General features: G+C 40.0%; 1 protein-coding gene across 1 annotated transcript; it reads left to right on the top strand.

The window, feature by feature from the left end:
* Window positions 1-77: 77 nt before the first annotated feature.
* Window positions 78-21,134, top strand: LOC131769594 (vitellogenin-2-like). Its single transcript, XM_059085317.2, has 30 exons — window positions 78-217; window positions 652-702; window positions 3,340-3,485; window positions 4,043-4,321; window positions 4,794-4,979; window positions 5,564-5,700; window positions 6,338-6,381; window positions 6,456-6,556; window positions 7,124-7,275; window positions 8,014-8,179; window positions 8,469-8,597; window positions 8,938-9,129; window positions 9,623-9,840; window positions 10,651-10,754; window positions 11,072-11,202; window positions 11,646-11,804; window positions 12,288-12,453; window positions 12,649-12,850; window positions 12,985-13,170; window positions 13,769-13,883; window positions 14,462-14,650; window positions 15,108-15,536; window positions 15,869-16,033; window positions 16,708-16,968; window positions 17,596-17,726; window positions 18,310-18,506; window positions 18,663-18,895; window positions 19,374-19,508; window positions 19,984-20,152; window positions 20,398-21,134. Exons 1-30 carry the CDS (start codon window positions 163-165, stop codon window positions 20,682-20,684), a joined length of 5,115 nt encoding a protein of 1,704 aa, XP_058941300.2. The 5' UTR covers window positions 78-162; the 3' UTR covers window positions 20,685-21,134.
* The last annotated feature ends 2,199 nt before the right edge of the window (window positions 21,135-23,333 follow it).

Raw genomic sequence — 23,333 nt, forward strand, 5'->3', positions numbered from 1 at the left:
GCCCAGGTTGTTCTTTATTGATGAGCCGATAAATGCGTCCCATAGGGCAAATGACGAGATGAAATTTCATTCCTGTTGAAACACGTTCCTCTTCTGGCTATAAATACATTGACACCTACCAGAAAAGCGCTCTTTCCAGGAGGTTAGCCGGCGACTGCAAATATGAAGGTGTTCGCTCTTCTCTTGTTCGCTGGAGTTTCTCTTGCACACTATCGAGGTAGTACAGCTATCTACTTTGTATATCTTGCATAAAAATGGAAGAATTTTTATAGGTTATAGAATAATTTTTACTTAAAATGTCCCGGCTATTCTTTAGTTCGCATGTAGAGTCCTAGGACAGTTTATGTAACGGTGTCCAGCAAAGCAAATAGAGGTGCTTTCTGGACCATTAACAGCTCAATCTTCTCGCATTTTTTCAGCTATACAATGCGACAAAGAGCGGAAGATATAAAAAATTTGCAGAACAAGCTACCAAGCAATGTTATAGCTAGAAGAAGCCCTCGAAGAAATTTTTTTGGGAACGATAAAGAGGCGGTCAAGGGCGGGGTTAATCCATTGCTTGTTGAAGCAAATATGTTCACCTCTTAGGGTACGAATACCAATTGAATAGCTTTCTTATTGCCTGATTGAAATTCTTCTCGAAAATTGCAGGTAATCACGTAAGGCAGAGGGGTACCTTTCTACAGGAAACTCGGGTGAACGGTAAGAATTGCTTACAAAGCAAATTTTTTAAAATTCTGTTTTGTTCTAATGATTGCGGAAATTTTTGTCGAAAAGCTATGAAATTTATCAAAAAGCAAATCGATTCACTTGGCGAAACGCAGCTCACTTCCATGTCAATGAAGGCGGAAAAAAAAAGCTGGATAAAATAAAATGAAGCCAGTGCTTGCAAACATGCACGCTAGAGTCGCTCACAAACCTAAACAGCTTTGTTACCAAAATTACTAAAGATTCCTTTGAACTGTCACCGGAAAATAGCAATTCTCGCACAACAAAACAATTTCACGGCTTTTATTTATAAACCTTGATCTGCAATTAATTGATTAGATTTAGTGACGTTACATGACAATGCACATTTCTTTCATCGGTCAAACTTCACAATAGAAAAATGTACTTCGCTCGTTTTTTCTGATTAACAGCAATAAGGTCACGTTTTGAATCCAGATTGCTCAAGATGCCTTATCTTTTCCATGAGAATGGGAAAATATCTTCAACTTAAGCAGTCGAGGTTCTGAGAAAATAAGATTTGTCTACCAGAGTCCTTTAGGATCTTACGTTAACCTTTTAACCCTTTGGAGTGACCAGCATCTAGTTTCTCCTTACAATATCACCCCTGAATCACACATTAAAATCACAGGAATCAAGGAAATGATCACCAATTAAATAAGTTCTTGATTGTTAAGCAAATTCTCCTTGCCACCAGCTTAGAAACTGTGCAGAGAACAGTACGGAGAATATGCATACTGATGTTAGGGTGTGAAGGATGAGAATATCCGCAAAGCATCCTCTGTTGGAGAAACCGGTTGAAATCCCAGATCTGAAATATGTTCTCTTTTCGCTCCTGCCAGTCGTAAAATTGATTTATTTAAGTCAGAGCTCTCCAAATTTCAAACTCAGTGAGGAACGTGACCCTATGTCTACCTGACATGTGTACGAGATCTGCTGTCATCATTCTTATGTACCTGAAATACACCAGATGTCATCATTTCCGGTCTTTAAACAAAGGAAGGACTCAAATAATATATTTTTGCGTAGGCGACAGAGGAAATATCATCATTGTCTCAGAATAAATGCTTCTAATCAGGTAGCTCTAAGAAAAACAACAGTTATCAGCTGAGCGTGAATATTCAATTTCGCTGCAAATCGCTTGACTCGTCCATACCGGTATTGATACTTTATATTGCAGCAAATAAGATCATATTTCTGATAGGTCATATGTGCGGTATCTTATCTTCAAAGTCAAGTAATCACCTTACCTTTCCTTCAACAATGCTGTCGTTTTTCCTAAAGCAATTCTCCAAACCCGGATCGAATCGTCCTCAATTTCATGATTTATTTTGTGAACGTGAAATTTATTGACAAGAGAAGATACGTGGTGTTCAGAAGACAAATTTTCTTTCTTTTTTCTCCCTTTTTTTCCAAAGTTGAATGGAACGCGTGACATTTCTTTGTAAAACTGATAACGGAAGGGGCAATATTTATTATCCCCAGTCCCCAGCAGCAAACAAGTTACGCAATCTGTATCAATATGGCGTCTTCCCCGTAAATAGGACATCAAAACGTCTGCGTCTCACTCCAGATTTTCGTAAGATGTCGTTCTTCTTTCTTATGTATTCCAACAATTTTCACATACAGGCGACATTTCTATCTGTTTAACTGAGAATTAATCCGAAGTGGTTATTTCTTTCACGGATTAATCTTGAATGTGTGACGTCACGCGCTCGGGTCCAGTCTAAGCTTCGCAGCGATCTCACGGGTATTCTCAGACTTCCTTCGTTCAAATCTACTTCACGGGAGGGGTGGGTAGTTTTGCGTTCGAGAAATTAAGCTATACAGGCCGCGACTCGAACTGATTTTAAGTGTTAAGAAGAAAACAGCATAGATTTAAAAAATTTTCTTTCTGAATTTTAAACACGTTTACTCCTAAATTGACGTCCATGGTCCTCTGATAATTTAATTGCGCTGGACGATATTAAAAAGTAATTCAATTTGGTTATCGAGCTTAGGCTTATCATTGAACGAAATATTACAGTGGTATCTTTAAGCCCTTCCTCGGCTGATAAGGATATTAAAACAACTTCCCATTGAGCGGCTTGCATTTAGATCTTAAAAATTAAAGAGATCACGGACTGATGAACTATTAACGAGGATTGTCAACCGTCATGCGAATTTTTTTAACAGCATTGAACATTCTCCAGACAGTGAGGCTAATGACCAGTGACCCTTTAATCCTATAGATTGTCTAGCATCTAATTTCTCCTTACAATATCACCCTTGAATGAAGTAGGTCTTGATTGTCAAACAGATTCTTGTTGATAGTACTACAGAACATGTCTAGAGAACAGCATGGAGGTTAACAATAAATAAATCCCCCCAAAACGTTACTGATTAGGTTTGAACGAACTTTACAGCATCTAAACAATCGCAAGTAAACTATCTTTTTCGTTAAATTTGATTTATCTTTTACTAAACCTTGCTGCTACAATTTTAACTAAGAAAATGTCATGAAGGTGATTGAGTTGAAATTTGGCACCGTATTTTTGGTGTCAAGTTACCACATAGCGACAAAATCGAAAGGCCAATTTCCTTTTTCTATGTGGTTTTTGTTTTTTCTTTCAGAGTACAAGAAATCCCACACCTACACATACGAGTATGTCGCATCGGTGAACAGCGGTTTCCCTGAAACGGAGGAGCGGTATGCAGGACTGAAGATCACGTGTGACACAGACTTCTACTTCGAGACAGACACTTTGGCTTATTTGAAGGTTGGTGTCCCTGTGGTGTCTCCTGCGGTCATGTAGTACCTTATATTATGCTGCACAAGGTGGTTCTAAGGTACCACTCGTTATTTATCGCCTTGGGAGGGGGAGGGGGAAGGGTCGGAGAGTTTTTTGAGGGGGGAACTGAGAGTTTCAGAAGGAACGGAAGAGGGATCAGTCATGCTAACAGAGTGTTAAGGGGGGAGGGGGGGGAGGACGGCAATAGAAAATTGACTGTTGACTACTGACTGCTGACTGCTGATGATGAGGGGATGGAACGCTACCAGCATACTACAGGGCCTAAGGGGGGGATGGGGGGTTATTTTTTTGTGACACAACCAAAATCTTCTGACTTCTTTCCTCCTCCCCTTCTCGTGATAAATAATGATCGGTCCCAGTGTGTGGAAGAGACCCTTGTGTGTGACCATTCTAGTGAAAGCTGGAAAGAAAAAAATTCATATGGTACTATTTATTATGTTGTTAAAGTGGATCTAAGTCTGTAAATGAATCCCTGGTGCAAGATCATTCAAATCAAATTATTCAAATTTTTCTTTCCTTTGTAGATAAGAAACCCAATTCTGTACGAAGTGAACGTAACATCCTTCGACCAATCAGAGTCACATACTGTCTCCCCAGTCTCCAATGAACTGAAGCCGTTGCTGGAACGACCACTCAAGTTTGAGTACAAAGAGGGAAAAGTAGGTCAGATTTTCTGCAATGACGATGAGCCTGAGTACATTTTGAACATCAAAAGAGGAGTTCTTTCCATGATCCATCACAATTTCACCAAGCCTGAGTCTTCATTACATCACCGTGAACCAAGACTGTACAAGAACTGGGAGGTAAGCTGAGAAGTTTCCCACGTCCTTGATGTGTTACAAAATGGATGAATCGAATAAGCTATGTTTTGGTCGACTTTGGGTTGTTTCAACAATGACTTTCATTCCCCAAATCTTCGTTTTTAGATTTCCTCATTTGAAACCTTTTATGCGCAGACAGGAAAAACATTTCGAGATAGTGGAATATGCTAGTTGAAAATTTGCGCCGTTAAGAAATACACCTTGTTTTCCATATCCTAAAGCTAATTGTATTACAATAAAACCTCCCACATATTTTTACCTTCTTAAAGAGTCGCTACAAGTTTTCATTTACATCATTACGTTCCTTTCACGCATTCTTCACTAGTTTCTGATCTGAGAGGCGAGGTTCCTTCATGCGTTAGAAACCGTGGAATCAGCTCTGGCAGAAATTGTGCTTCTCTTGTATTCTAGGCTACAGATATATCTAATAAATTTTTCTTTCTAATCTTTGCAGTTCAGCACTCATGGAATGTGTGAAAACCTGTATGATGTGCGTCACAACACACTGGAGACCAACACAATCAAGGAATTGCAAATTACAAAGACCTTAAACCTGCACAACTGCATTGGAAAACCCCGCGTGTTTTCAAACGTACCAGGAGTGCGCTGTCTTAGCGAGGACTGCAGCGTCATTGATGAGGTATGCAGGCAAAGACTTAAAGAAATAAAAACATATCTTACCACGCCATGAAGGAAGCCTTTGAAATTGTTGATCCTTTCATGGCAGTTTGCAGGGCCCGTCTCACATTTGAACGTAGTTCAGAGCCTGCAGTCCTGGTTTCTCAGTAACATCTCTGCAGCTCATTGGGTGGGGCATTTGTCTGGCTGGTGTTCAAATTCCCAAAAAGAAAACAACAAAAAATGGAATCTGAAAAAAGACTGAAAAGCAGATCAAAAACAACAACAAAAAAAAGAAACCAAAGAAAAAAGAAACCAAACTAATTAAGAAAACAAAATCTGAACAAAAAGCAAAACATGATTTGGATATGATGTTAAACAAGAATATAGCCAATCTTTCTTTTTAAACAAAAGAAATCCTCATGAAGATACAGCTAACAAGTAAACAAAAAATATGAGAAGGCAATACAGAAAAACAAGCAGAAAACGAAAAGAAAAAGAAAAAAGCAAACAAAAATAAAAGATGAACGAGAAAAAAAATCCAAAATAAATAGTTATTTTTAATAATCATTGAATTCCATCACCCGGGCCTTCCTTTCTTTTCAGCCCCTACAGATCTCTGTGTCAGCATCATGTGATCTTTTCGGAACCGAGGAACAATTTGTGGTGAAGGATTGTAGAACGATGGGAAGATACATTTTTGCACCAACACAGATGAAAGGAAATGCCAGAACTTTGACCAAGTATGTAGATGTGAAAAGGAATAATTTTAAAAAGAACTCTTAACTTGGCTTCTAGTTTACACTTTCCTCGTTACAAATTTCTAAGAGTTAGGTCCAGATTATGTCAAAGAGACAAGAAGTAATGCAGTGAAGATTTTAAAGTTTGGAGAACTAACAAAATATTTTTGGTCAGTCCATACAAGCTTTGATTAGGCGTCTGTTTTCGTAGAATTATATTACAGTGTTTTTTCTCATATATCTTGAAGATGTGAATCTTCTGCGACAAAAATAAATAAAAACTTCCTGCTGCATTTCTAAAGTATTCAAAATCGCCTTCCAAAAAAAAATATTGAGATAAAACAGGCACTGGAGTACGACGTCTATTAACAACTTATTCAAAGTAAAAAAAGAAAAAGTTCCCTTTTTTAAGAAAGTGAGGTTGTAAACTCCATCAGTAATAAGCTACGAACTTATGAAGTGCTGCCTGGAAGCCATAACCGAAATTAAACAAGAAGTTTCAGAGCTTCGCGACGCTTGTTTTAGATGTAATCCCTTGATGAGTGGACAGAACAGGAACGAAGTAATTGGTATCTTAATTTTAAAAATTGCAGAAAGAATTTGAAATTTTCTCGTTTTCATCAATAATCTTTATTTGCAGGCAATACCTGAAATTCAAGGAAGTGAGGTCTGAATCCCAAAGCTGTAAGTATTCGATAAAATACAGTTCTGAAATTTGGAAAAAAAGAAAACTGAATTATTTACTTTTTATTTCACAGATACCGTTAGTGGTGTTACCGCTAGGACATTGGAAATGACTGTGGATGAGGGAGAGGACAAACCAGAGACTGAGGAACAACGTACCCAGACTGCAAACATGGTTAGTTCTAAGCGTTTCCAATGTTTGCTAAGCCAACAGGACAAGAAATCTGAGAGAAATTTTCAATTTAGGTGTCAAAAATGGCGCGCTATGATTGATGTAGAAAACTCGAGTACAGGATGTCAACGGTAGTTCACTACGTATGACATCACAACCATGTTCACTTGTTGTGGGAGGCAATACATCATCACCAAAACCCGTCCTGACAACAAAGTTTAAAAACTTAGTTGAACATAAGCGGTTCCAAAGAAAATAAAATTTTTCAAAAAATCCTTTACCCTTTACACCCTAACATCAGTCTGTATATTCTCCATACTGTTCTCTGTATATTTCCTAAGGTGTTGACAAGGAGAATTTGTTTAACAATCAAAAGTTTCTTTATTTGATAAGCCTTTCCTTTATTCTCGTAGCCTGAATGTATGATTCAGGGGTGATATTGTAAGGAGAAAGAAGAAAGGGCCCCAGGGTCTATAAAAGTTAGTTTTCGTTACTTCTTAAACAACAGAAGAACTGATTTATTTTGGTTTTTTTTTCTTTTGTTTTTTTTTTTGCCGCATAATCATGAAGGTGAGAAAATTGATCGACGACCTGATCAAGAGCGTGGAGGAGAATAATTTGATGTCTTGGCAGTTCAGTCGTTTGGTGGAAACCTTACGCAGGACCTGCAAAAAAACTCTTATCAAGATCTGGGACAACTGCTACAATGACGAGAAACGCAGGTTTGTCCAGAGAAATCTCGAGTGTGATCTTTTAGCATGGTTTTTTATTTGTCATCCGATGGTGCAACTTTTTAAAAAAATTTTTTGGTTACATATGTAATATATGTATCAGTTATGGGATAAATGATTGTTGGACTTGTTGATTGCTAACTTTACGGACTGACTGTTTGATTTAATGTGTGACTGACTGTCCAATGAATGACAAATAGACAGAAGAACAAATGGACTGACAGACTGACTGAAAAGCCGACTACATAAATGACTAGACTGATCGAGAAGGTGATTGACTGACACGCTGACAGACTGATTAACTGACTGACTAAATGACTGGGTGACTGACTGACTGACTGACTAAATGACTGGGTGACTGACTGACTGACTGACTGACTGACTAACTTACTAACAAACTGACTGTGTGATTGACTGAGTTAATGACTGATTGTATAACAGATGGACTGACCGGCTGAATGACAGACTAACCAACTGACTGACTAACTAGCTAACTGACTGTGTGATTGACGGACTGAGTAGCTGGCTGACTTACTAACTGACTGACCAACAGATTGACTGAATTAATGACCGCCTGGTTGGCTAACTGACTTACTGACTGGCTGACTTACAGACTGGCTGACTTACAGACTGAATTTGAATGAATGACTCATTGCCGGATTGAAACGTTGCAACGTCTAAGATAGGCGTTAAACATCTTTCCATTTGCTTTCCCGTTTCGGATTGTAGGCAATGGCTGCTGGAAGCTCTGCCTTATGTGTACAAGGAGGAGGTCTTTGAACTCATCTCAGAGAAAATCAAGACATTGGAACTGGACTCTGGGAGGGCGGTCTCACTTATTCGTGGTCTAGCCTTAACTCCAAACCCAACAGAAAAGATGTGCTCGACCGTTGTGGTAAGAAAAAAGGCTTACGCTCTTGCTGTGTGTGCATGAAATACAAGACTCTTCCACGGAGCACGGTTTTACCCATTGAAAATTGGAATCTGGGGAGTAAAGAAATCCGAGTACCCTCATAGCGGAACGAGACCCACCAAAAAACTCGGCTTCAGTCTCACTCCGGAATCGAACCCATGCCACAGGGAAGTCAAGCGAACGCTCCCACTGCCTGCCTCCCTGGTCCCCTCACTCCCTCTCTCTAAAGAAAACTTAAACTCTTTTTTCATCTTTCTTTTTCTTTTTGAAGGATCTCTGTTCTGGTTCTGTTGTCCAAGCAGACGAGACTCTGAAGAAAACCTGTTACCTTACTGCCGGTGCCTTGATGCATGACTTCTGCAAAGACAAGGACGCCACTTGCCTTACCAACAAAGTGGATGTAAGTTTCCTTTTGATGTGATGATAACTTGTTTCTGAGTGGTTGATCGTTGCGCGCCAGTCTTCAAATCCTCGAAACGACCTTGGTATGGATGTCTGGAATGCTTTGTCATCGTTGTGGAATGTCCTTGGTCACTCAGAAAGATTCATGAATGGTTTTTGATTGGATGATTATTGCGCGCGAGAGTTCAAGTCCCCTTTTCAACCAACCAATCAGAAAGGGCGTAGACGTCATCTGTAAGGAATTTCTGGTGCGCGACCTTAAACATAGAAACATTAAAGATAATATTTCGATAAAGTAATTGAATTTGAATCAAGTAAGCAATTTTTTGTAATTTCAGGAGATTAAGAGTCGTTTGCAGTATGCCAGTTACCGTGAAAAGATCTTCATCTTGAAGGGCATCGGTAATTTCGGTCACAGAGATTTTTACCAACCTCTTTTGGAAATTATCAAGGACAACAGGAACTCTCTGGAATTACGCGTCACAGCTGTGTATGCTCTACGAAGAATCGCTCCGAAAATTTCACAAAAGGTAATTCACCTTATTGTCCCCCACCCTTCCCCCCTGAAAAAATTAAAATTCAGGTGATGCATTATCGATATATTTGTTACCGCTCGCCTCCTTCCCATTCTCCCGAGCTGTATTGAGGCTCAAGAAATAAGGTCCCTTGAAATAATCGCTAGCATTTACTAAGACCCACAGGAAATCTAAAAATCAATATATTCTGTGTTGCGAGTTTTGCTGTAGTCGGTCATTCAGGTATTTAGTCAGCCAGTCCTTCAGTGATGCAGTCAGTCTGTCATATATATTTAGTCACTGTGTCATATAACGAGTCATTCTGTCGGTCAGTTGATCACTCCGTGAATTAGACAGCGATGGTACTTTATCATTTTCCGACAAAATATTAAACAAAAACGTCAGGAAAATACCTTTTCACTAACTGCGTTAAGAAGCGCAACTTGTATCGGTTGACGAGAACTGCGAACCCTCTTGGTTTATTGAAATCTCACCCTCCCCTCCCAAGGTATTGCCAGTGTTGCTAGAGATCTTCCGTCAACCAAACAACGACGCCGAACTGCGCATGGCTTGTTTTGTGATCATCTGCGACTGCAAACCTGGTCCAGCGGTGTTCAACTTGGTAGTCAAGCAGCTCTATTACGAGCGCACCAATCAAGTGCGATCTTTTGTGGTGTCTTACATCAAGGGGATGGCTTTCTCTAGATACCCATGTGACGAAAAAATGTAAGTTACAATAACATAAATTCAATCATATGACACGTGTTATTGGTAAGAGAACACTAATTGACGAGGTCTGGGCTCAGGATGTTAAGAAAATCTCGCAAATAAGGTAAACTGCCGACACAAGTGGTTTGTCGCTAGATTCGTTTTTACGCTCAAGGGACCTGATTTTCCCGTTTTATAGACAATCTTCGTGTTTGTCCAATTGTAACGTTCCTTTTTTCAGAAACCCAACCAATTAGAGTGTAATACCAAAACTCTGGAAAATTGCTCGTGATGAACATGGAAATCTTTTTTCGCAAGCATTTTAAATTAAACCTAAACCAGCACACAGTTAAGATAAAGGTAAATTTCATGACGAAAAAGAGGGACATCTAAGTAAAAATGTAAAAACACAGACTTGAAGTGCGGCGAAACAAGAGCGACTTGTCACTTGTCAAAATTGGTTTTGTCTCAACATCTCATCGATTGAGAGGATGGGAAAAGGCAAAGCCCTAGTTAATTGCCATGGTTTAGGAATGGAGATCGCCTTTAGTTAAATAACAGGAAAAGAACGTTGCGTTCAGCTTAGCAGTTGTTTGTGTAGGCAAAGAGTGACAGTTCTATCCAAAAGGAATTCCTCATGCTAAGCGCGCGACATTTCAACGTTTAAAGTTGTCTTGGAAGGAGCTCAGTCTATGATCGATCTCCATTTACCATCTGTATCCTCAAATCCAGTCAAGTAGCGATTTTTTTAATCTTTGATAAAAGGCGCTGTATAGCTGACAAAGGCTAACATTCAAAGTCATGGCTAGTTATTTTGTCTTATTTCAGGGCTCAAACCGCACGAATCGCTCTCCGAATCGCCCTTCGAGCGCTTAAGAGATACAAGATAAACCCAGTGAACTCCAAATGGCTCCACTTTGGCGACTTCTCCGGTTAGTACAGTAAAAAAATTATTTCACCATATGGCCGAAAAGTTAATGTTTTTATTAACACACTTCCATGGTGTAGGTCTCCTTAGCAAACGGAAACAAAACATAAAAACACGGAGGGAAAACAAGGTCATAAACTGCATAAAAGCGTAGAGAGGGGAGGGGGACGTTATTCCAATGACTTGTTTGATTATTGCGCATACACTAATGTCGTTAAACCCAAGGGGGCGTTCATACAGTCTTGCACACACCCCCCCCCCTTTTTTTTAACTATGCACAAACACATCTTTTGATTCCCTTGTTCATTTTCTTTCTTTAAGATCTTCTCCAGATGGGAAGTTCAGTTGATCTTCGCATGATTTCCACGCCATCAAGCTTCATCCCGAGAGCTATCAACTCTAAAGTCAAACTACACACCGGTATGCTTGGAAAATCTCTGAATCTGTTCGAGGTGAGTTAAAGGATGAAAATCTTGCTTTGCTGGTGAAAGAAGACTTAAATAGACCTTTCTTTAACATAATCTGTTTGAGGTGCGTGAAATTATCGCTAGAAATGTTGCTTTGCTGGTGATAGAGGACTGGCAATATGTTCCTTTAAAAAAAAAAAAAGGAAAAAAGGAAAAGAGGAAAACAAAAAGAAGGAAACACGAAAGACTGAACAAATTGAACGATTGCCAGGACCCCTGATTAGCAGATAAAGCCACTTCGAAGTTGTATTTGGTGTCCCTCTCTTGTTTTAAGTCTGGGCACTGAATTGAATCCAGTCTCGTGAAATGCAGGTCACGTTGTCTGATTTCCTTGGATTGATTCGAATCGATTAAAGAAGAGACGTTAAGGTTTGAACCTTCATGAACAAGTTGCAGTCATGGGGTAAAAGAATTTTGTTCCCTTCTAGACTGGCATCCGTGGTGAGGGAATCCAAGAGCTGCTCCAACGTGTCATGGGACCAAGAGGACACTACAGCGAAGATAAGAGTCTGTTTGGCTTGCTCAGACCGAAACGAAGCTTAGACAAGAGTCTGAATGGGAAAGAAATCAAGGAAATCCAATACCAGGTTGGTGAACCAGGTTATCCAGGATTAAATCATAATGATATCGTGACACAAGTTAACTAAAGGGTATATACAACCCAACTAGAGAGAAAATTTACTCACTCAACATAGGTCCTTACCCTGAGTTGCGGCTTTAAGTCTGAGATCCGTATGGATGATACACTGACATACTCAGAGAAGCCAACCAAAGCTCGGGATATCGCTTAAGGATTACCCTAAGCCTGACCGTAAACCACATTTCAAAATACCGGGGTAGAATTAAAATTTATATGGATACGCTGATATAATTCTAGGGTCCAACATGGCAACCTAACTCCAAAATATCCAAGATAAAATTACATTACACAGACACAAGGACATACCCAGAGAAAAGGAATACGTTCTAGATATCTATGGCAAAGTCTATGCCTGAGATAGTAGCCTAGGCTCAATATTCCGAGGCGAGTTGTGCCCAGCTATATCATGAGCTGTTTTTCTATCAAACAGCTGCCAACCGCTGAACATGAAGAGGAGAAAGCCAAAGGTTCCTTCTACTTCAAAGTTTTTGGAAAAGAACTGTTCTATAATTATTTCACCTATGATGACGTCAAAGAGTTAATCGAAGATGGAGTCATCAGAGTTAGCAACGATCTGAAGGACCTGCTGAAGAAAGGTTGGGAAAAAAATGAATCGAGTGAAAGATAAATTTCTTTTTTTTTTTTTATCCAAAGTGGGATGAACTTTTCGATGAGAATTTGTCAATGTTTTCCATCTACATGGAAAAAGCACATGTAGCGTGATGTTCGCTGGTATAAATGAGGCTTCCATGTCAGTTCAAATGGCTAATTTTTTTTAAATTTTTTCAAAGGTAAAAGATGGAATATCTCCAAAATCCTCCGTCCAATTGAAGTGAAGATACGCCAGCCCTCGTGTGCCGGTCTGCCCCTGGATTTCTCTGTGGACAGCGTTTTGTTCCTGCGTTTGAACACCACGGTCAAAGCTGAGGTTCAACCCCGATTCTTCATTCCTCTTCCCGATCAAGTCACTCTTAGTGGAAAATTGAACATTAGGTATGGAAATAAGAACACAGAGCGTTAATTTCGATGCTGAAATGAAAAAGTTATTTTAGATAATCGATTTTTATGAGCCATCGCTCTGCTCATCGATATTTTGTTTTGTCTTTTTTCGCGTCCTGTTTTTCTAGTGTTCTTCATTCCCTTTGGGGAAAAATGAAAGTATCTCTGCCTCAGTTGGAGACTGGTAGCAAGCTAACGATCCACACCAATATCACTACTGGATTAGGTGGCAGATTCCAGTACAACATCAGAAATCAAAGCTACACCACAGAAATGGACTTGCCACAAGAGAGACAGGAGATTTTATCAACTAAGTAAGTGATTTATGAGCCTTTTATGGACAGATACCAAGAGATTAAAAAAAGGTTTATGATCTCTTGCACTTACTTAGAACCCCCCCCCCCTCCCTTTTTATTTTTTCGCACAACTGGAACGTTAGGAGGGAAGATTGATGAAACTCAAGTTCAGGGATAAGATTGTTGTTGTTTATACCTGCTGCTGTCACCGCTTAGCCGAAAGTTGCTTTCTATTACATCTAGAGATTCAAGTTTACCGTATGGCAAGTGCTTTGGGTTAAACTAGGTTCTGTGTACCTCTATATTTCTGAGTCCCACCACCCATTTTAAAGCGCTTTCAATCAAGACTGAGTCGAATTTAATATAATCACCAGATATACCTTTATTGAATACCTTTGCAAAATGCAAAGACATCCCCTAATCTTAAACTTGTTTCAACACCTAACTAACTTTCCTTCCAAATCTTTCAGAATTATCTTGATAATAAATTCCATTTTGTTATTTTTCTCATTTCTCAATCCTACGGATTTAAATGGTGTCCTGTTATTAAGGACACCAATTTTGTTTCTCGTTGTCAGGAAAAAACTTTCACCTTAATCATTGTTTTTGGTTACAGCAAGGCGAGCAACACCTGGCTGATGTACAGGAAACCTGTCACAGGTTCCAAGAGTTGGTCTTCAATCTACAGGAGCACAGAGCTGGACGGATTTGAGATCGGAGAAGTTACTGAGGTATGCAACTGAGGGCAGTGTATGTCGCTCTAAAGAATGTGATATGAAATAAAATAAAAAATCTGACCCTCCTCACATTTGGATCCTTTTAACCTCCAGTGTTGGCAAAAGGTCTTGAGACCTTTTCTTCTAGCTATTGGTTCTGGTATTGTTCTTGTAACAATCTTCAAATATGCCATACAAACGGTACCCCTTCCTAGAAAAATGATAACAGCGACTGAGAACATTAAAAAGCTGAAAATTAACATTTTAGTGGGCAAACGAATGAATAGTTGAGATAACGCGTCTATAGAACGTTACATTAAGCTTTCCTTACTGGTGTTCTTAATATTTATGCTAAGATTTTACCTCTACGTGTTTGTGTCAAGATAGTGGAGAAGGGAACGGGGGTACTGGCTCGCAGCGCTTTTTTAGACGTCCCTTTCGGTTTTTAGGGTTTTATGCAACTATGTTACTTTCTGTGTAGCTTTCCAACTGTGAATTTCTTTGAAACAAAAAGGTTTGGTAGAGGAGAGGTAAAGAATGTTATTTGTGTGTAGCTTTCCAACTGTTGACTGTTTTTCTTTAAAACACAAAAGATTGCCAGGGGACATCATCATCATCGTTATGCCAACTGGACTCTGAAGGCAGGCAATGGAAAATACCTGTCTGTGAATGAGCACAATGAACTCGTCTTAAATGAGCTACCTACTGTCTTCAAAGTCTACTTTATCGACGGAAATCATCAATTTGTGAAACTTTTTGTCACCGGAAAGGGATTCGTTAAGGTATTTTTAAAACTCATAATTTATTGCAAAAAAAACAAGCAATTTAATTCCTTAGCTACGTTAGCGGATCCGATGTTCTCCAAGTTTATATTGCTTTACATCTCGTCACGCACGTTGCGTGCAGTCACGTTGCCTATTAATGGGTTTGATTAAACCGCGCAGCACTGCGTTCATGCCTGGTCATGTTGCATTGTGTATTTATAATAGACAATCATATTAAGTGCCTCTAGTGTTAGTTAATTTCTATTTGCGTTACCTTGTGGTGGATTGCATTACGACACGTCACGCGGTGTGACACTTCGTGTTGCTGCACCAGGCTGCTTGAATCGAGTTCATAGATCGAGCCTATGCGTTGACATGCATAGCTGGACTGCATAACTATAACACCTCTATCAACACATTGCTATCTTCAATGAAAAGAAAAACCCTAAGTATATCGTGCAATTTTTTTTATAAGGTGAGGCCCAATTCCCAAGGGTGTTTAGAGACTGTGCAGGATAATCGCTACCCCAAGCTCTTCAAGATCACATTCGTGAATGGTCGCCGTCATGTTCGCCTCGCGACAGTTGTGTATATTCACAAAGATGCATCCAAAAACCCTGTGGAATGGACCCGCGCAACCGTCCCTATGAACACGGATCAAGTCACGTTATTCCAACACATGATCGAAGATATTGAGCCACAGAAGGGATATGAGGAGAAATGGCGCTATATCAGTGACTTGCCCTTGAATTCGCCTTCGCATAATGCTGAGAAGAGTGACGGACTGCATCCGCGTCATATGAAAATCGTCTTTGTTACACCTGTGGGAAGCAGGCTTTGTTTGAGGCCGAGCCAAACCAAAGAATCTGTGCTCTCTGTAAAGAGGCATCACACAAACTCGAGCGTAAGTGTCATAGGAAATGTTTATACTCCATTTTTCCAAACCGCCTTAGACAAAAGCTGATATCAAGTGGGAATGTTTGCGGCATCTCGCTCCTTTCTTGTGTAACATTTAGCACTGTTTTAAATAAGAAAGAGCAGCTAGTTTTCATTTGTATATGCCTGATAGGATAACTGTTTTGAATAGAACACCCCTGTAAAAAACTATAGCTAAAAGTATCCCGCGGCGATATGAACAAATTCAAAAGAGACTTCATTTGAGTTAGAAAATAGGAACAACAGCAGCATTCGTTTAAAGCAAGTAAGTGTCTGAATTTTTTTTACATGTTCCCGCAGGAACTGTGCTATGGCAAACAAATGCTTGGTTTTGATGTGTGCTTGAGTGGCAGATACATAATGCCACACATTCCCCATCCTCCTGCTTTCCCGTTCAGCGGTCCAGCCAGGCTCAACATCTTCGTTCAACCAAGCAGAGATCCAGCTCAGAAAATCCAGCTTAAGGTAGCAAAAGATCATCATTAACAACATTGTCTTTTTAACCTTATGTTATAAATTTGGTCGAACTGTTAGTTTAAGTGATTAATTTTCATCACCCTTCATCAATCTTTTTAATTGAAAATTACTTTCAATGCATCTTTTTACATTTACGAAATACTGTTTTGTGTACAGACAGACCTACAATCATCACGTGACAACCAAACTTACTCGGCCTTATGAGTTTCATATTTTCTTTGGTTTGGGGCTCCGCTTTTGGTAGAGTAATGGTGCAATGCAAGGTCCACTTGGGTTTTCAAAATGAATGTCACTCTAACCATCATTAATTGCCTTTAGTTTTACCGTCCTTGGAGTGATCACGTCTTCCCAATCATAAACCGTCTATGGGGCGTTGTGACGAACGTTTAAGTCTGTTAAGCATCATTTAGCAACTTGTGAAGCTCAAAAATCCGCCTTCCAGAAATTTTGCAAAGATTTATAAGTAACTCCTCTGTAGGTTCGAAGCGACCTCATTCTTTTGATAATTTGAAGAGGCTCTTAAATTATGATACGTACAGATATTTTTGGAGCAGTAATTGGGCGCTTTTTATACTTCATTTTCAAGAAAGAAAACAAAAAGAAAAAAAATTTAAATTGATTTCTCCGCTCACTGATCTCATATTTGACTTAATTTATTGTAGTTTGGCAAAGGAGACAGATTCAATGAACACCTAAAGACATGGAAGGCCGGAATTTACCTTCAAGGCACAAACCCTGAGAAAAAAATTGAGGCTGACGTCAGTTATGACGTCGACAATCAGAGGACTGACGTCACCGTCGATATCCACAACATGTACCCATGGCTAAGGAAAGTTTGCATTGTCAACCAAGTGACCAGTAATGATACAGTGGAGTTCGACTTGAGATTTGGTGAAAATTGCCTCAATGATTATGAAGTGCAGGTAAGCATGGGTGTAGGGTGGGGTGAGGATGAAAAGTTGCTGTGATGCAAGAGAAAACTAGGTTATATTCCCTCGCTGTGATTGCGCATGCGTGTCGGTTGGGGCCGCGGATGGAAAATAGCCGTGCTAAGCACTCGACTGAAAATTACTACTCACTCAACATTAAATATTTCACAGGAAAACGACTTCTGACGAAGCGTTATTTCTCTTGACGAGTTTTTTTTTTGGAACCAATTTTTCTTTTATTATTTTGAACATTTCAAGTCCGTAAAATCAAGAGGACTGGTCATCATTTGTCGGAGGGAGGGGAGGGGGAAAAGAGTTTGGAGAACATTGGCTGTGTCACGATAGAATTGACCTGATCCCCCCCTCCCCCCCACCCAGGCTTCGTATGACCCCCCTTCCCTTCATTGATAGTAAATTGACTGATACCCTCTCCGCTCCTCCTAAAACCCATGTGATCTCCCCCAAAATCCTCCACACTCCATCCCCCCTCTCCAAGGGGACAAAGAAGGACTGATACCTGAGGCACTGGATACTTATCGATATACTTCTGCAACATCACCCCAACCTTTCGCATAAACGATCGCCAAATTTATAAATTTCGTAATGATAATTTCTCGTTAGACCCGTATCTCCATCAAAGAACCAAGCCGCAGACAACTGAACATCGTGACTTCTTACAACAAACTGCCAGAACCAGTGCTAATGATGTGCTACAAACTTCTGAAAAAGTTTTCTCAGCGCTATTATCACAGGTAAGGGTGGTTTAATCTTCTGTCTATGGCTTTCCCTATTTGAGTTACGGAGAAAACTACCCTCTATATTTTAGGTGATTCCTCGGGAGAAAAAAATTTTATCAAACATTTCTTTTTAAAACTTTCCTCAAATATTTCCTACCAGTGTCTGCTGCGAAAAATTTAATTAAAAAGATAGGTCACCGTACTTTTTAAAGAGATGTGATGAACTAAACTTACCCTATTCATGTCTGTGCCGGCGCTAATCACGCGCGTCTTTCATCGGTTCACGGTACACTTAAAATTAGCGGGAGCAACGTTTTTTAGAGAAAGACTTGCAAAAAAAACTTGATAGGTATATGATTTGTGGAAAATCACGCAATTTTGAACGTCATCGACTCAAAACGTCCTTTTTGTCAGCATAACAGCAAAAATGATGCTTTATCGCTAGGCATTAGTCTATCCTTTGTATCGGTATCTCGCTGAAATAATGACTGAGATCCCTTTCACATTTGAATCGTTTTGGTTGGAAGAGGATTTACTTTGAAACGACACTGAAAGAGCATTGAGAAGTTCACTGATAAAGTTTTCTGTTTCCTTGCAGGCTCAGCGATTGGGAATTTGCTAGGAACGAGCTGAACAAAGTCGAATTTGTTGTGAAATTTAAAACTGACCAACTTGTTGATCTTGAACTCAACACACCTTCTCATGTGATGACAATGGAAGACGTCGAGTTCAAGAGCCAAGGTTTTCTTCCTCGGGGATCCAATTACTACAACACATTTACGCATGTGTCTACACGTGAGTGGAGTTATAAAGAATATATTCATATTAATGAAAACTTTGAAAAAATTAACGGAGACTGTTCCCACAGTGGTGGTTTCCTTTCATGCCATGTAACCTGGAACAAGCCATCACTTGGATCTTATGCATGACTCACATTTTGTTCATTTTCAGCGGTTTGCACCGTGGAGCAGGACACTTTGAAAACCTTTGATGACGTCGAGATCCAACATACGTTACCAGACAGGTGCATGCACGTGCTGGCCAAAGACTGCACAAAGAACACCTCCTTCATAGTACTCATGTCCAAAGACACTCGACATCCTGATAAGAAGATCATTGAAATATTAGTGGAGCAGGAAAAGATACGAATAGCACATTTGGGAAGCGCAGGATATCAGATTCAGGTACGCATTTATATTTTCTCTAATTTCTTTTGGTTTCCTTATTTTTGCCTCATTTTTTTCCAGACATCCTCTCTTCGACTCTTCTGCACCTTTACCCTCGATCTTAATTCATATCGACTGTCACCAATTTTCCCGGTTTTCATCAACCATCGGCACTCCACCATCCACTTATCATGCCGACTAAAGAATTCCATCACGAACAGAACGACCTTACTTTAGTAGCTGATCAAAACTAGCCAATCCCTTATGACTTAGTTTACGTGATTCTTACAGTCGGTTCCATCCTGGTAATGCGGCCAATCTGTTTTCACGAATGAGAATTATAACACTTCACTGACAAGCAACTTCTCAAAACCTCTGTGACCGTTATCAACAGCCTCTATTTTCAGGGTCACCCTTACATGGACGATCAGACCACACAATCAGCCATATATTTTTCATCAATCTGATTCCTTTTGCAATTCGTTTTGATCTGCAGGTCAACGGAAAAATCAATCTAAATCGGCCGATCCGCCACAAGAACATCGCCACCATAATCGAAGAACCAGCAAGCGACAAACTTCATGTTTTGTGCGATATTGGTCTTCAAGTAGAGATCGTGCGTGGAAGCAAAGTATGTGCTAAATTAACATGCTAAAGCAGCTGCGCGAAGAAACCTGAACATTGCCTTTCTTGTAGCGTGAGAGAATGAAGCGCCTGCTGCGCGCGTCTTCCCCACTACTTCTCCCCAGACTTTCATGCGCGAAATCACGTGGGAATTTGTGTGAGCGATATATACACGCCCCCTCACGCCTGATGAAGTCTATGAAATCGTGCTTCACGCGTAATATAGTACAGGCGCGTTTTAGATCGTTCGAGATTAGACACATGCCACTTTATTCATGCGCCAAATAAAACGCGCACATCTGTTTTCCTCATGCGCTAGAGAGTAGAAGTGCGCATCTTTCCTCACGAGTTGACGTGCATCAGTTCACTTCATGCACGAGACACGCGCAATTTCCAGCACACGTGAGTTGAGATGCGCGTGTTTTATACCCTGCTAAGTGTTAAATTCTACTCAATTTTCTTCCTGATTTTCTTCTGAACAGATTAGTATCCGTGTATCGCGATACTATTTCGACCGTACTTGTGGCATGTGTGGTGACTGTAATGCAGAACAGTTCCGTGACCTGAAAACCCCACAAGGCAACGTATTCACCGACTCTGATAATCTGATGTATGGTCGTATGTGGATGGTGACCATGAATAATTGCAAAGGTATGTACACAAGCAACATCTTACAGTCTCTGTGTGTATTGGGTGCGGCTCGTTCTAAACCTCTACGTTGACAGTTGCGAAAGAATAGGAAAAAAGATATATAACTTCAAAAACGCACGGAAATACGGGGAAATACAAACGAGGGCAGCTTTCTCCCTTCGTTAGAAGCTATAGACATGAGGGTTGAAAAGAAGGGGAAATGAACGTCTGCGGGTATTTACCACAATCTGCGCTTTTTTTCGCAGCTGGATGTAACCTCAAGAAAGAGTACCTCAAGGTTGACAGAACCATCAACGGTGAGAGCCACGATTGCTACCCCACTAGCCCAGTCCTCCGCTGTCATAATGGTTGCCAGGCTACCAAAACCAGGATGACATCATTCCCTATGACTTGCGTGGAGACTGGAACTAAGGAATCACAGAAAATATCGGCTAACTTGGGAAAACCCAGTTTCGATTTGACCGGAAGTGTCGTGTACTTCAGGGAAAATCTGGAAGAGGAAACAGAGTGCAACTGCAGTAGCTGTCAGTAGTGAGCACCCATTCTCAAGGGAATTTGACCAAGTTACCAGGAAGTGAAACGGACCGTTACTAAGGACTGATTTTAAGGCTATCGCACATTTAATTTTTTTTTATTGATTACTAGGAAAGAAATTGCTCAATAACCTCGTGAGATTAAAACATTAAAAAGTTTTGTTGCATTTTTTCCCCTTCAAATGGCAGTTCTTTATATCAGTTTTAAATAGTTGCAGCAATGTTTCTCTTTTATAAAGAGTAAACAGACCTTAAGAGAATTATGTATTTGATAACACTTGAGTTGTAGATTTATTTTGCGCTCTTCGTAACTTACATTTCTGTTCAAGTGTTAGTTTCTCTCTATCTCTGTTTTTTTCGTTATGTTTTTGGGTTTTTTTTTTGCAAGTTTTAAAGTATACCAATAAGCAATCAATAGGGTGCCGATAATAAATTAAATAAAACATGAATTTGTCTGCTTTTTTTCATGATAAATTCTAATGAGGGTAGGAATTCTTCCTTTGCCAGCCTCGTAGCGAAACGTGTGGAAAAACAAGAATGAAACTTTTAAAAGGCACAGCTCCTGAGTGGGCAGAGAAAATCCCTTATGAGTATCAAAAAAGAATTTTGTTAATTATCAAACTCAAAAGCTCATTGACGAATTTCTGTTGTTTCGCCATTCTTGTCTCTTTATGTCTCCCAAAAAGAGGTTTTCAAGGGCATTTAATGGCGCATTGGAAGGGCGATCATCAGTCGTCTTGACGTGCAGAGGAAATTTTCTCTGAATATTGAAACAGTGGAATTTTTATAGTAAGTTGGGAAACAAAGGATAGGTCATCGACCAAAAATTCTCATTAAAGAATTTCTATTGTCTAAATATTCAAGCCTTTAAATCTCGTGCCAAAAGAGGTTCTTACAGGGTATTTGATGCTGCTTTAGAAAGATCATGATTTCTTGCCTGTTGTGAGCTAGTTTCAAAGCCACCCACCGATTAGAGGCCAAGAAAATCTACTCTGAATATGGAAACAATAGCATTTTGTAAATGAGCAAACAAACTATCTGGCAGTTTGTTGTAAGAAGTCACGATGTTCAGTTGTCTGCGGCTTGGTTCTTTGATGGAGATACGGGTCTAACGAGAAATTATCATTACGAAATTTATAAATTTGGCGATCGTTTATGCGAAAGGTTGGGGTGATGTTGCAGAAGTATATCGATAAGTATCCAGTGCCTCAGGTATCAGTCCTTCTTTGTCCCCTTGGAGAGGGGGGATGGAGTGTGGATGGAGGGTTAAGTTGTGGATCCCAAATGTTCACGAACGAACTCATTACTCTCCTGTGGGCTTCAAAGCTTGGAAAACAGATCCGTTACTTTCTCCGCCAAAAAGGGTATATCTGTTCTTGGCCAATTCTATCGAAGCCATGAGCTTTGCTATTGCTCTTGATGCGCGGTCTAGCATGGTAATTCACTCCTCGTGTCAATCGCTATGACGAAGGGCTAATGCTCGAAACGTCAGCTTTTTAACTCTTAACGGTGACCAATTTACGTTTTCAACACTAAATAACCTGTCATACTCTCCCACCGACGCAGCACCACAGTTTCTTGAGAAACTTACCCCCTTTATTCAAGTGTTAATAGAGACTAGCTTTGACCGAGCTAGTTCCCCTGTAGACTGGGCCAAATTTAATAAATTGGAACATTAAATGGCAGAGAGAAGTAGGTGAATTAGCGACGATCGAGGAAATCTGAAACAGTCAAACCTTTACAAGTACTAGAGCCAAAACAATCCCCAGAAATCTCGCTTACGCATCTTCAACCCTACGCACTGTAACATTACAGAGTTCACATATGTTCATGCTTAGTCTCTACACATCTCCTATGGTCTTAACAAGAAAAATTGCTTTGAAATCACGATCTTTTTAAGTCTACAATCATTTCATTTTTCTTCATCTCATTCCCTTAATGTTTCAATCAATGATGTTACCGCAAGGATAAAACTAGCACCACCTAGGTCCAATCCTGTACGGAGGGCAAAGAGAGAACCACGCTACGCAGTCCGAGAATGAAGCGATATGTCCGGGAGCCAATCTTTCTCAAAGCGCTCAGTCAGCAATACGAAGCGCAAGAGTAAACGGCTCCATAGTAGCAGAGTGGGGGACAACGAGGGGGGGGGGGGGGGGGGGTTAGATCTGGTCGTGTTATGAACACGTTCTCAACGCGAACTAACCGAAACTTTCCTCGTTTACACTTCGCAACCATTTCCGTGTTCCTCAGATATTCGCTCCGTTTCACAAACTGAGCGCTTGGGAACAGGCTACTATAAACCTTGCTACCTCACGGGGCAGATAGTGCAATCCAACGCATGTTAAAGAGACATATTTCGTTATCTCTCACCTTCGAAAGACCGGGGCCAGATAAATTACGAGTGGGAAGGAGCTCTCAAGGGGTATTTCTGAAGCTCTTCTAATTGTAATAAACACACTTATAACTCGTTGCATGACAAATATCAAATTACAGACATAAAAATTGTCACCTTTGAATGACAACTAACCTGGCCGTTTCGCGTTCATGGGAATTCAAGTAACTTGTTTTGTTTTTTTTTTAAACGGTGTGCGCATGCTCTGTCAGCCAATTCAGGAAGGGAATCTTTTGTCTCTAAAATCCTTCTAAAA

This window comes from Pocillopora verrucosa, chromosome 12 (genome assembly GCF_036669915.1).
Source record: "Pocillopora verrucosa isolate sample1 chromosome 12, ASM3666991v2, whole genome shotgun sequence".
Lineage (NCBI taxonomy): Eukaryota > Metazoa > Cnidaria > Anthozoa > Scleractinia > Pocilloporidae > Pocillopora > Pocillopora verrucosa.